Source organism: Gavialis gangeticus, unplaced genomic scaffold (assembly GCF_001723915.1).
Source record: "Gavialis gangeticus isolate Ggan-Ray unplaced genomic scaffold, GavGan_comp1, whole genome shotgun sequence".
NCBI classification, from domain to species: Eukaryota; Metazoa; Chordata; order Crocodylia; family Gavialidae; genus Gavialis; species Gavialis gangeticus.
In genome coordinates, this window is record NW_017728995.1 from 42948726 (window position 1) to 42962297 (window position 13572).

Sequence of the window (13572 nt, forward strand, 5' to 3'; positions counted from 1 at the left end):
TCAGGAAAAAAGGGTCTCGCCCATTCCCCTCTGGTCCCCCCTGGTAAGTTTATAGACTGCCACTAGATCCCCTCTCAGCCTTCTCTTGTGAAGGCTGAACAGGTCCAGGTCCCTTAGCCTCTCCTCGTAGGGCCTGCCCTGCTGCCGCCTGATTATGCAAGTGGCCCTCCTCTGGACCCTCTTGATGCTGTCCACATCCCAGTATTTATTGTCCTGGCCCCAATAAATACTAATTAAAATAACTATCAAAGCTCTCCAAGCCAGAGCAGCCTCATTTGCCAAAACAAATATTAACCAAATACCAGGACGGTAAGAACATACCACAGAACTTGAACTATCACAATGCTGTGTAGGGTGAAAGACTGATCAGTGTAATCCAAATACCTGGGCAGACACAGTTCATCAGCAAACATCATCTAAACTAGGGTTTCTCAACCTCTGGCCCACAGGCCAGATCCAGCCCATAGCACCATGTCATCCCACCCACAGGATTCCCCATGGGTCCAGAATTTGAAAGTGGAGGGGGTGATACCACCACTCCTGCTATCAAATATTTGCACCCATGGGGAGCCCTGGGCCTAGCGCACTGGATCCAGTCCCAGTACGCAGGACTGGACAGGAGTTGTGGCAGGCCCCAGGGTCCAATTTTTGTCGGGGCCCCAGGGCCCAATCCAGGCCCCAGGATCCAATCCTAATGTACAGGGGGAGAGAGGGAGCACCTGGGACCTAATCCTGGCAAGTAGGGAGGGGGCAGCAGCGCTGGTCCCAAAAGCCACTCATCAGGCCCATGGGGCAAAAGGTTGTGCACCACTGATCTAGACCATTAGGGTTTTAAAGATTAACATCAGCATTTTGAATTGTATTCAAAGTGAGCTGGAACTCAGTGTAGAGGGTTGACCATAAGTTTTACATTATTTATGTGTCAGACTCCAAAAGTACACAACTGTGCTTTTGACAGCAACTTCTAGATTAATTTCAGAGATATGGTTTCATAGTTAGTAGGGCCGCAAGGGACCTGAGCAGATCATCAAGTCTGATCCCCTGCCATGGCAGGAAAGAGTACTGGGGTCAAACAACTCCAGCAAAGTGATTGTCTAGCCTTGTTTTAAAGACCCCCAGGGTAGGAGCCAGCACCACTTCGCTTGGAAGTTGGTTCCAGACCCTAGCCGCCCTGACAGTGAAGTAGCGCCTCCTGATGTCTAACCTGAATTTACCCTCTGCCAGCTTGTGACTGTTATTTCTAAAGAAGAAAGTGTTACACTAGGTTAGCTGAGACATAACAAAAGTATTTATTCCAAGGTTCTCGCTAGAGAGGTGTAAATAGCCATAGATGCGCCAACACTGATAGTTTAATTTCACAGTAGTATTGAATTCTATAAAGACTTCAAGGTTGTGAAATATTCTGCACACATGGAAAGTAGCATACTGCAATAAAGGATATATAGGCTCTCTTCACATATTTCTTCTGTCCAACAGAAATCATATTTGTTTTATCTAGAAAGAGTCTCATCCAACTACCTTTCATATAAATCACTATTTTAATCACACACCATAAACGTTAATTAGTCCTTTAAGCTCTTTTAGTTTGAGTCAACAAGGAGATAAGTATCACTAGTAACATTGCTGAAGTCTCCCCTAGTTTTGTTAATGTACTCTTTGAAAAAATTAACTAAAAGAATTGGGCTCAACACGCAAACATTTGCCATGTATGTGCCCAATGCCACTTTAAGACCTTTTAGAGGGACTGTACCTCCACTGAGGAATTAGTACTTTCACTGCAACTAGATCTATGCTTCCAGTGTTGATGTGTGCATAACCCAGAGGCTGTGATCTTTTCACAGTTCCCCAGTTCAATAGTAATTTGTTATTAAGGTTCTCCTTAGAACAAATAATAAACAAGACCTGAAGAAAATTTAAAAAAAAAGAAAATAATAAGAAAACAGAGGGGAAAAGAACTGTTTTTGTTTAGCTACTTCTCTTTTTCAGGAGATGCATTTAAACTGCCCGAGATCAACTTCTTATGAGCCAGAGTTTGGCCATCCCTGATAATATGATGAAGCTGTAGTAAATATCTTGTTTTTATTTACTTGTTTTCTAGGTATAAAACCATAGCCTTGGATGCCTGGCATGTAGAAATAACCCACAATAAAATTACTAAAATTAACAAGAGTGCTTTGTATTTCTGTGGGTTTCCTACTTTAAAGCACATTAAACATAAGGTAAATGATTACTTTGGAATTTTCCCCCATCTAGTTTACAGATTATTAGGAAACAATTCAAGGATGTTCTTTCTCTTATCTAGTTCTACCTAAAAAAAAATGGCGTACAAGTTTTCCAGCAGAGCAGCCATGGAGAGAACATGATGTTAGACATTGTAATTGATGAGGATTCAAAAGAGCCGGTGAGTATCTAGCTTGTTAAAGACTGTCTTTGTCTTAGGTACTACTCTTTCCCCAGCGGGATCAATGAATTGTTTCATTTACCTTACTCTTACCTAAGAGATCTTGAAGGAAAGATAGGAAGAAATCAAGAGAGGTGGGATTACCTTTGTAGAGTAGCAAAATTTATAGGAAGAGGAGAAATTGAAGGGCAAGTAGCTGAGAAAGCAAAATAAGAACAGAGAAACCTCAAAAAAAAAAGAGGAAAAAATGGGTAACGTGGGTCTCCATAGGAAATCAACAAAAGTATATCGAGGAACATGGTAGCAAATAATGCAAAGCAAGTATAATTAATAGAAAAAAAAGGTAGGGATTTTTGGGAAGGTACAGGTGCCCCAGACTGTAGCATAATTGGAAATAAATCCAGTCTTCTAGCTCTGCATATTATTCCTTATGTGCTGGGCCACAGCTGAAATCTAGTTACTTCTCACTATATAATTCTTTACTTTTTTTTCAGAAGATTAACTATATTTGTTATCTATCAAAACAAATTGGATGTACCAAAATCTCTTACAGTTCTCACTGTATCACAAAATAAGATGCTGCCATTTTAAAATCAGAATTATTTTTATTGCAGCAAATAGCTTGCAGATATATATATATATATATATTTTTTTTTTTTTTAATGTTCTGTAGATTTATTGTGCACTAATTTTAATTTGGTGGATAAAATAACAGCTTCTTTCTGTTTCAGACTGTAGAAAATGTGGCCAGTTTGGTGCTTGGAAAGTCGGTCTTCGTTAACTGGCCTCACCTTGAAGAAGCCAGAGTTGTAGTTGTGTCAGATGGAGAAACGAAGTAAGGAAAATAGGCTGCTTGCTTTATTTATCGGCTCTATTAAGGCTCTGTAGATCTGTGACAAGGCACTCAGCCTGTTTTCTGCTGTCCTTTGCCTCTCAGAGTTACCTGCTCACAACCTCTTGGCCTTTGCCTCCTATTTCACTCGCCACATCTTGGTCTTGCTAAGTCAGGGGTGGGCAGTTATTTCCAGTGGAGGGCCGTTTACTGAGTTTTGGCAAGCCATCGAGGGCTGCATACCAGGCAGCCAGGGGCAGATAGATATTAATTTTTTAAATTTTTAGGGGACCTCTGGGCCAAATAGAATGACCTGGTGGGCAGCATTTGGCCCACGGGCCACGTTTTGCCCACCCCTGTTCTAAGTTGTAAGACTGGTATCAGGGATGGAGGAGCCTGCTGATGGTGTATCATCTTCTCTGTGGCTCTCAGAGAAATGCCTCTAACCTTACTGCAGTTTGGCCCTCTAGTCTTTGTCCGTTTAGTCAGAGTCTTGGCCTCCCCAGCCTTGACCCCTTTTTCCTCTGTGGCTGGGCACCCTAACTTGGGTCCACAGTTCTGGCTTCCAGCCCAACACTCTTGCTACCTGCTCTCAACCCCAGAGCCAGGCTTACTGCACCTAGTCTCCTTCTCTGGCCAGGCAGGGGTAGGATCCACTATTGTCTGTGGGCATCTCGTAACTTCCTTCTCCCCTTTATAGTCACTCCTGTACTGCCAGATAAGGTTTATCAGAAACAAAAAGGAAAAGTTAAGTGTCTGCTTAACAGAATTCCTTCCCCCTTCAGCACCACGCAATACAAAAAACCTGCAGGAACCCAGAAATAATACCTTTTCTGATCATGTTATCTCTCTGAGTATTCAGACTTTATCAGTATGCTCCCACTCCCCACCAGGTAGTCTCTCTCTGGTTCTCCTCATCTGGATCAGTGCTCTGGCTTCTGAAGCCAGGAGTTATAGCACCCCTCTCCTTCCTCAGCCAATGCTGCCTTTCACCCTGTAAAAATACTCTTCCCCTCTGGTTTGTGGGCTGGGACTTAAGTATGGGGAGGGGTGGGGGGAAGATGTTCTTTCTTTCTCTCCAGGCTTGCCTCTGAGACCACGTGTTGACAAACTACTAATCACTTAATTTACAAGCCATACTGTTGCTTGCTGCTCCTTCCTTAAAAGCAGTGGCCTTCAGTTCCCTAGCATGGGTCCCTCTTGTGTGTGCACACGCTCTCACTCTCTCACCCCTCTGACACCTGCCCTTCCAAATCTGTCTCTCACCTGTGTTCAGCAACAGAGTAAGGGTCCCCTGTTACAAAGTCAAACATTAGTCATATCTGTTTTGTCCAGGTTCACTTACAGCAGCAGTCCCCACAGCCTTTTTAAGCTGTGGGCTGAAATGACCCAGTTTGAGTCAGAGTTGAGTAGGAGGGTGCTAGAGCCTAACTACTGCTGCTGCTTTTCTTCATGGCAGCACGAAGAAAGTAACCAGCACTGCTGCTGCTTACAACAGCAACCGCTACAGAAGCCCTACATCTGCAGGCCAGATCAAGCAGCTCCATAGGCCAGATTTGGCTTGTTGCCATAGTTTGCCAACCCCTGACTTACAGTAAATTACTTATCTAAAAATGGTCATGGTGTCTCAGATAATAGTGCAGAGTGAGTGATGTTGAGCAGGACTTTTGGGGTTGGTCATAAGTGTAAAAGAACCAGACCTCCAGTGTTTTTCTCAGGATACAGGGGAAGAACTACATTTTTTTAAATGGATTTCTTTTCTCTCTCTGCCTGTCTCTCTCTGCCTCTGTCTCTTTCACCCCTCCCTGCCCCGCCCCCAATTTTTTCTACTACTGGAGGAAAAATAACTACTATCTGAAGTGCATGTGAACCTTGTTTGGCTAAATGCATGCATATCATATGCTCTTCAAGGTTTTATTTGGAAGAAACACATGGAACACAGAAGCTTTACCTGGGAAATGCTGTGCCACCAACTAAAGTGGCATATGTTGGAGACAAAGAACAGAACGTCTGGTTAAAAGAAGTTCAAGGGATTACAGAACAGTGAGTAACTAGGAATTTAAAGTTTGTAACTTAAAGTGGTCTCTATATTTTACTTCATGGATTCAGTGAGATTAGTTCTGATGCACAAATGATGATGAAGGATGCTAAACTGGTTAATGGCTGTTGGAACATGAGAATTAGGGGTAAAGCATGTGAGAGTGGCTTTTCATTTAGCTGTCCCACCACAAATTTAACTTTGTAAAATGATAAGTGTTATGCATAAGTTTGATTTTTATTTATTTATGTATTACTGTATTTATTTTTATCTGGCAACTGTCCTAGCTTATCATTTTCCAACATGTATTTGAAGGAATTTTGAGGAATCTATTCCTCTTCCTTTAGTGGCAGCAATTTTCAGAAACTCACTGTTTTTGCTCTGTTCCATCTTTGCTGCACTCTTGGACCCTCACTGTAGTCCTGCATATCTGGAGAAATGCATGCACTCAGGAGATTTTAGAGACAAGGAAAGGCTGAGCACAGTGAAAGATGAATGGACCTACAGCAGCTGAATTCACCAAAGGGTTTATTGAATGTACAGATTGCTTGCTGTAATTTTTGGAAAGAAGTGTGGGTAAAGCCATAATACCCATTATTCTCATACTACCATGAGAAATTTTGGAGTACAGTTGCTCCCTATAGAGAATGCTCATTGGATATCCTTGTCTATTGGATGTGGTTCAAATACCCAAGCAACAGCAAGATGCTTAGTCATATACTAAAATGCAGCGTAGATCAGTGCATTGATACTGTTGGACCTCATAACTTAAAATGTTTTCTTTTAGCAGAGCCCCATATTCTGGGATAAGTATACAATAATTATGGATTGCACATTATGGAGTCATATTATGCCTAAATAAACACCTTATTTTGTAGCTTCAGGTTGTTAAATCTGTATATACTCTTGTTTTATAAAGCAGGTAACGCATTATCAGTTAAATAGTCACACTGTTAATTTTTTTTTTTTTAAACTTTTATTTTAGTTCAAAAGAGTTCCAATCAAGGTCATATTCATTTTTTTACTGTGTAATTTAGTTCCTTGTATTTTAATCCAAAGTGAATTATTTCTTTTTTTTCCTCAGCTACCAGAGAAGAAAAGGAATAATTGTAAATGAAACCTCAGTAGTTGTGTATGCTCAACTACTCACTGGTCGTAGATATCAGCTAAATCAAAGTGGTGATGTTTATTTGGAAAAGCAGTGGTCAAAACAAGTTCTTCCTTTTGTTTACCAAACTGTTGTTAAGGTAAATATCACAAAAGTCTAATCTCTTCCTTTGCTTTCCAAAGGGAAGGAAACAACACACATTGTCTTAAAACAACAACATTAATGATAAATTTTAATTTTATTCTAATGTCAATAGAGCATCTTTTCAAATATTTAGAGTGCATATTGTCAAGCTCAAAACATTAATGTACTTAATGTTTCCTATAAGAAGGAAGTTGTGACCTAGATCTAAGACAATTTTGTCAGAAAAGCTGAGAACTTGTATATTTTACTTTGATTGGTATAATCTTTTATCAGTAACTTTTGAGTAAGATACACTGGTCATTTTCTACTTGGTGTAGCCTATTTGTGTGTGCAGCTTCACTTGCAGTATTTAATGTAGAGTTGATGTAAATGTTGTAGGTACTTACATTACTATAAAGGGAATAGTTTGTAATTTACTTGATAGTGGCCGTTATATATTTAAGAAGTAACATCTCTTTAATAGAACTGTAATGAACATACTGGGATTGGTAGCTACTCAGCTTTAATATAGTTTTCTTTTCTTATTGTTTCATATAGGATATCAAAGCTTTTGACTCCCACTTTTCCAACATTAAAACCTTGGATGACCTGTTTCCGCCTGGAAGTACAGTCTTTATGCTAGGATCACCTTATTATGGCTGCACAGGAGAAGTTAGTTCCAAATTCTTTGTTCTTGAAATATTTCTTTAGTTTCTGACCTATTAATATCAACAGTGACTCTCCGGTGCTACATGGCAGGATTTGGCTCTAAAGTTGGTTTAATTAGTCACGGTTGGATTATACGTACTTCAGGGAGTTTTGTGGTTTAGCTGGAGTAGTGATGCTCCTCTTCCTCATCTCACCCTGATGCTGGGCAGCAGGGCCATCCCTAGGGGGCACGTGCTTTGCAGAGCTGGGCGGAGCAGCAGCGGTGCGGAGCTGGGCGGAGCGGCAGCTCCACATCCAGCAGCTTGCTACCCCCACATGGGCTGATTTGCCCTGGGCCCCGCACCCTACTTGGGTCACGTCTGCTGGGCAGCCAGGTGGGGTGTGATTTAAAGCAGTCTATATCAATGATTCTTGACCAGAGTGGCATAAGCTCCTTTGAGGGGTGCCATGACACAGCCTCTGTGAGAGGAGGCAGGCACTAGCTTCTCCAAACACCAGGAACCATGCATCTGCCTCAGTTCTGGCAGCATTCATCATAATCAGCTCCAGGAACATGGGATGAGCAGGGGAATGAGCTGTACTAAAAATCACAATCCCTGTACCAGCCACCTTCAAGCAGCACATGTTGCCATGGACGGGCACATGCACGGCTGTGCTTTTTCAACTTGTCTCCTTCCCCTTCCCTGATGTTGCCAGAGCTCATAGGAGGGGCCTCAGGGAATGTCATGCTATTCAAGTCCCTGAAGGAGCAGCCACAGCAGCAGGGGCCATGTTCACTCCCTCAGGTACAGACTAGGGGCAGGAAGTTGGAAAGACCATAGAAAAAGCAGGGCATAGATGGGTCTTACCTGTGCCACCCTCACCTGGCACCAGCCTGTGCACCAGTGGCCACTGTTATTCCCTTCTGCATCCTGCAGAGATAACCGCCTCCCTCAGGGGTCTAATGACCAACCCCGAAGCTCCTTGATCTGCCCTGCCTAGCAACCCTTTCCACTCCAAATACTGAATCATCCCCTTCCATACTATCCTGACAACCTTTTAAGGATGCTGTAGGGCATGGGGAGATGAACACTGTAAGAAATAAAATAGTCTTTCTTGAAATGGCATGTCACTAGATTCTGAAAAGTTATTGAGGGGAACCTTGAATGTTAAAAGGCTGAGAACCATCAGGCTGGTGTAGTCAGCCTTTTGTGTGGGGGGAGGGTTGTTTATAGTCACTCGCCCTTCTAACTTATTAGAATGGGGCCAACCCTGTAAGGAAGCTGTACCAGGATCTGAGGAGGGCAGATATGAGATCTAAGGTTCTACCTCCTCCACTTGGATCTCTGCTCTGTAGAGAAGAACCTCCACCTTGGGACCTGGTTCCAAAATTTGGTTTTGGTTTTTTTGTTTGTTTGGGGTTTTTTTACATTAATCTTACCCAGTTAAGCAGAGTCATGTTTGGGCTGTTCTTTCCCCCAAACATATTTTGTTTTTCTCAAGGTTCAGGATTCATGTGATGTGATCACAGAAGGTAGAATTCGTGTTGTTTTCAGCATTCCATGTGAACCACAGCTTGATACTTTAATACAGAATCAGCATGTGAGTACTTCTGTTTTTCATTAAATACCGTTACGTAGTGGACTATTTTTTCAATGGAAAATGTTCTGTACTGTTATTTCCCGATTACATGCCTTCTGTGCAGCCATTCGTGTCTGGGAAAATACTGGTAATGTTTTGTTCCTGGGGGTTCTCTTAATATTAATACTGTAATGAAAGGCTGAACACAAGATTTGTTTAGAAACAGTGAAATACATTCTGAGCATACAAATCCATATCGACTTTCCACAGTTTTCTTCCTCTGTGGGATGGCCGGGTGCTGCTAAAATCTGGTTTTTGCTTGTGCTACAGTTAAGTGTCTTGGTATCAATTTGCCACTTCCTAGCGGTGAGGAATTAGTCTCACTGTGAGCTTGTAACTACTTTACTCAAATTGTTTCCTTAGACACTTTCACTTCTGGTTGTTGTTAGCATTTTACATTGTACTCTTTGAAGCTATGATTGGTTTGGAAACTAGTTAACTCGGATCAAGTCATTACAGTAGCCGAGGCCAGCTGGGGGAGGCTCTTGCAAGATGTCAGTCCCTGAATGTAAGAAGATTATGGCAAGATAGCAGGGTTTATTCAGTTGATGGCACTTTGCCTTTGGAACTAGTTCCGTTTGGTAATCTGTGAGGGCCTAAGAACTCAAAGCAACAGGAGGAATGTTTTTGTTTGATTTAGCTCAGTGTTTTTCAAGCCCTGCAAAAGCAGAGACTGTATTAGAAAGAACGAGCATTATTTAGTCTGGAGAAGAGAAAATAAGGGGGTGGGATTTGATAAGTCTTCAAATACATGAAGAGGATGGAGATAGGCTATTCTCTGTGGCCATAAGGAACAGACCTAGAAGCAATGGCCTCAAACTGAAGCAGAGGAAATTTAGGTTAGCAATTAGGAAGAACTCTCTTCCTATAAAAGTGGTTAAACATGGAACTGGTTATGTAGAGAGACTGTGGAATCTTCATCCCTGGAAATGTTAGACAGGGTTAGACAGACAATTGACAGGGATGGTTTAAACAGGGATGATCCTACCTGAAGTGGGAAGGGCTGGAATACATGACCTCCTGAGGTCCCTTACAGCCCTATGATCCTATGATTATCTTTTATTATTTAGACAAGGTTATTTGAGTGAATCTGATATCTTTTATTAGACCAACTTAAATAGTTGGAAACAAATTTTTAGCAAGCTTTCGGGTTTAAAAACCCTTTGTCAGGCTGAGGAAGTCTCTGCAGTTGGTGTGTGCTCTTCCTGGATGGAATCTTTTATTATTCAATATTTATAATAATAGTACTCAGAAGATCTGCATCAAAGCTCTATTCTGGTATACTCTGCACAAGTAGAAATAAAGAGGCAGTCCCTGCCTCAATGAATGTTGTAATATCTTCTTGCATAGGGCAGGGTGAGAGCCTGCTCCTCTGGAACCCTAAGCCTGGACTTGGAAGGAAATGGTGCTACAAAGGTAGCTGGTTTCCTTTCTCTTCTTCCTTGCTTCCAGTACAGAATGGAGAGAAAGATATATAGTTGCTAACAGAAAAAAGAGTTTTCAAAAATAATGAAGACTGACTTATTTCATCCATCCTGTTATATAGTTGATTTTTTTTTTTTTAAAGAAATATTCTGTGAAGTACAATCCTGGATATGTATTAGCCAGTCGTCTCGGAATAAGTGGATATCTTGTCTCCAGGTTTACAGGAAGTATATTTATTGGAAGAGGATCCAGAAAAAAGTATGTATGGCCATTAGAAACTTTTTGTAAACAAAAAATGGAATTATATATGTAAAATTATAATTTACATACTATATAGAATTGATTTCCCCCCTGCCATGTTTTATAATTCTATTTTATACCTCCTCGTACTGTTGAATTCTAATGCCATCTGTGGGGTAAAATTGTATTGATAGTTTATTTATTATAAGCATTTTTTCAAAAAAATCTGCTATACTAATTATTCATAACTTTGCTTGCTAATGGAAAATTATCAGAGCTTTTTTAAGTATGCTGGGTTTTTTCCTCCTGGCCATCAGGCACAAACAGCAAGCGTTGGGGCCCTTCCACCAATTGGTGGTAGGGGGCACACGGGAAAAACTCCAAGATTAAAGAAACTGCCACACTGCACACTTCTGGTGGAAATTCCAGAGATCCCTATTTATAACAATTTCATTTTTGCTGAGGCATGGACTAGAAAATTGTAATCTTGAAATATGTATTTATTTATTTATTTAATCTTTAAAAAAAATGTTGTTTTTAATGTCATCTTGTATTAAAAACAATGCAGTCTCCAGCTGGGGTGTTTGTGTAAAAGACTGTTTTTCTGTTTAAGGTGTTTTGGAATTGAACTTGGGGTTTTTTTAATCCTTCATTTGTAATGTAACCCTCCATTCTTCTTGTACAAGGAAACATCTAAAAGACTATATTCAAAGCATCTTACTGCTTGTTTAATTTGCTAAAAGGAGTGCTGTGGGCCGATTCATGGCACCTCAGCTATTTCAGTTCAAGAAATATGCCTAGTAGTTCTGAGACCGCAGAGTTGACGTTTAAATTTTGTTTATAACGTGTGATTTTATTGAACAGCTACATAAGATTGCAGCTGCATAAAACTTGTGATAAGATAAGGAAACAAGACATGACATTTTTCCCTAAAACTCAAAGCACCCATTTCCTAATACTGCTTACTGAGTTAGTTAACTGAGAGGTAAATGACAGGTAAACAAAGATATTAATTACCAAAACAACTTTTCTTAGCCATGTTATGTCCAAATTTTTTTTCTCTCTGAACATGCTAATCCATTTGTCAACCATTTTGCAGTCCCCATGGAGACCACAAGGCAAACGTAGGGTTGAACCTGAAGTTCAATAAGAAGAATGAAGAGGTGCCTGGCTATACTAAGAAGGTTGGAAATGAATGGATGTATTCTTCTTCAGTAGAGCAACTTCTTGCAGAGTATTTAGAAAGGTAAATGTTGACTAGGGCCATGAATATCACATAAATTGTCAATGTGTTTAATATTTTATGCAGAAGTTTGTTATTGATGAATACTCCAGGAGGAGAATCCCCAAACCCTTGTTCAGTGGAAATAAGTGCATCAAATTGGCATGTTTCAAAGGTTTGACATTTTCAGATCTTTAAAACTGTCCCATAATACACCATGAAACAATAAAGAAAAAACTTGGCGACATTATTAGCAATGTAGGTGGCTGATTCATAAAATTCGATTTGAAAAAGTAGAACTAAACCATTCCTTTTTTGTTTTCAAACAGACAAGAAATTTTTAGTTAAAGTTTAACACATTATATATAGAGGGGTGTGTGTGTGTGTGTGTGTGTGTAAAAAATATATAGAACATAAAAGTATATACATATGCATACAAATAAATATATTGTCCTTATGCTTTTTTTCATAGTGAAGCTATATTTGTCATTGATTTTTTTTGATTTTTTTTTGTGCATTCAACTGCAAAAGGTAGTCTGGAAGGAAGGTTTGGATTAGGACATTTTTTACTTGAGGAGAAATTAAGCTATAATTTAGGAGCAGTGTTTCAAAAACATAGTTATAGTACTAGTAAGATGCCTTGGTGGAGGCATTGAAATTATTTTGATTTTGATTTATAGAAGATTTACATGCACATGCACATGTACACAAACAGAGGTCTCTTGTGCATTGCAGTTTTAACCCACCTTGACATAAAACTATTACATAACTTTTAGGAAGTTCACTTTCTTTTCTTTTTTTATGCTGTTTTATTTTGAAATCACATTGAAAACAGTTTAAATCCTATTGTAATTTTTCCTAATGGAGGAAGAATTCAAATTTCAAACTGAAATGAAATGTAATATCTGGAAGTGATTTTGTGAAGGAGGTAAGTGAATTACATTCTAGTACAAGCCTGTCCAACTTCTAAACGGCCAGAGGGCTGCACCCCCACATTCGCTGCTGCGCAATGCCTCAGGTTTCCTGTATTTCATAGATTTAATAGATTTCATAGGCATTAGGGCTGGAAGGGACCTCGGAAGATCATCAAGTCTAGCCCACCACCTGAAGGGCAGGAAGTCAGCAGGGGTCATAAGATCCCAGCAAGATAAGCATCCAATTTACTCTTGAAGGTGTTCAATGTAGGTGCTTGAACCACCTCTGATGGCAGGCTGTTCCAGACCTTGGGGGCTCAGACAGTAAAGAAATTCTTCCTTATGTCCAGCCTGAAATGGTCTTGCACTAGTGTATAACTGTTTGACCTCATCATCCCTTGGGGCACTCTGGTGAACAAACGTTCCCCGAGATACTGGTGGTCACCCCTGATAAACTTATAGGTGGCCATCAGATCACCCCTGAGCCTACACTTTTCCAGGCTAAAGAGCCCTATGGCTCTCAGCCTGTCGTCACAAGATGTTTTCCTGACCTCTGATCATGCATGTGGCTCTTCTCTGGACTTTCTCAAGCTTCATCCTTTTTGAATTGTGGACCCCAAAACTGGACGCAGTACTCCAGCTGCGGCCTCACCAAGGCCAAGTACAAGGGGAGAATGATGTCCCAGGATTTGCTTGAGAAGCATCTATGAATGCAAGCCAGAATTTTGCTCGCTTTACTAGCCGCAGCATCGCATTGCAGGCTTATATTCATCTTGTGGTCAATGATGACCCCCAAGTCTCTTTCTTCCGTAGTGCTAACCAGCGTAGCACTGCCAAGCCTATAAGGGTGCTGCTGCAGGTTTTTCCTCCCAAGGTGAAGAACCTTGCATTTTTCGATGTTAAACACCATCAGGTTCTCGTCCGCCCATTTGCTGAGCCTGTCCAGGTCAGCCTGGATCACCTGCCTGTCTTCAGGTGTG

General features: G+C 40.7%; 1 protein-coding gene across 6 annotated transcripts in view; it reads left to right on the forward strand.

Moving 5' to 3' along the window:
- The window catches only part of XRN1 (5'-3' exoribonuclease 1), a 70982-nt gene that overhangs the window by 36144 nt on the left and 21266 nt on the right, over nt 1-13572 (forward strand). For all 6 annotated transcript variants that reach the window (XM_019503572.1, XM_019503568.1, XM_019503573.1 and 3 more), the window contains exons 17-25: nt 2099-2219; nt 2303-2401; nt 3133-3236; nt 5145-5276; nt 6356-6518; nt 7061-7174; nt 8654-8752; nt 10359-10474; nt 11556-11702. In XM_019503572.1, the coding sequence (XP_019359117.1) occupies nt 2099-2219; nt 2303-2401; nt 3133-3236; nt 5145-5276; nt 6356-6518; nt 7061-7174; nt 8654-8752; nt 10359-10474; nt 11556-11702 (1095 nt within the window). The remainder of the gene's footprint in view (nt 1-2098; nt 2220-2302; nt 2402-3132; nt 3237-5144; nt 5277-6355; nt 6519-7060; nt 7175-8653; nt 8753-10358; nt 10475-11555; nt 11703-13572) is intronic.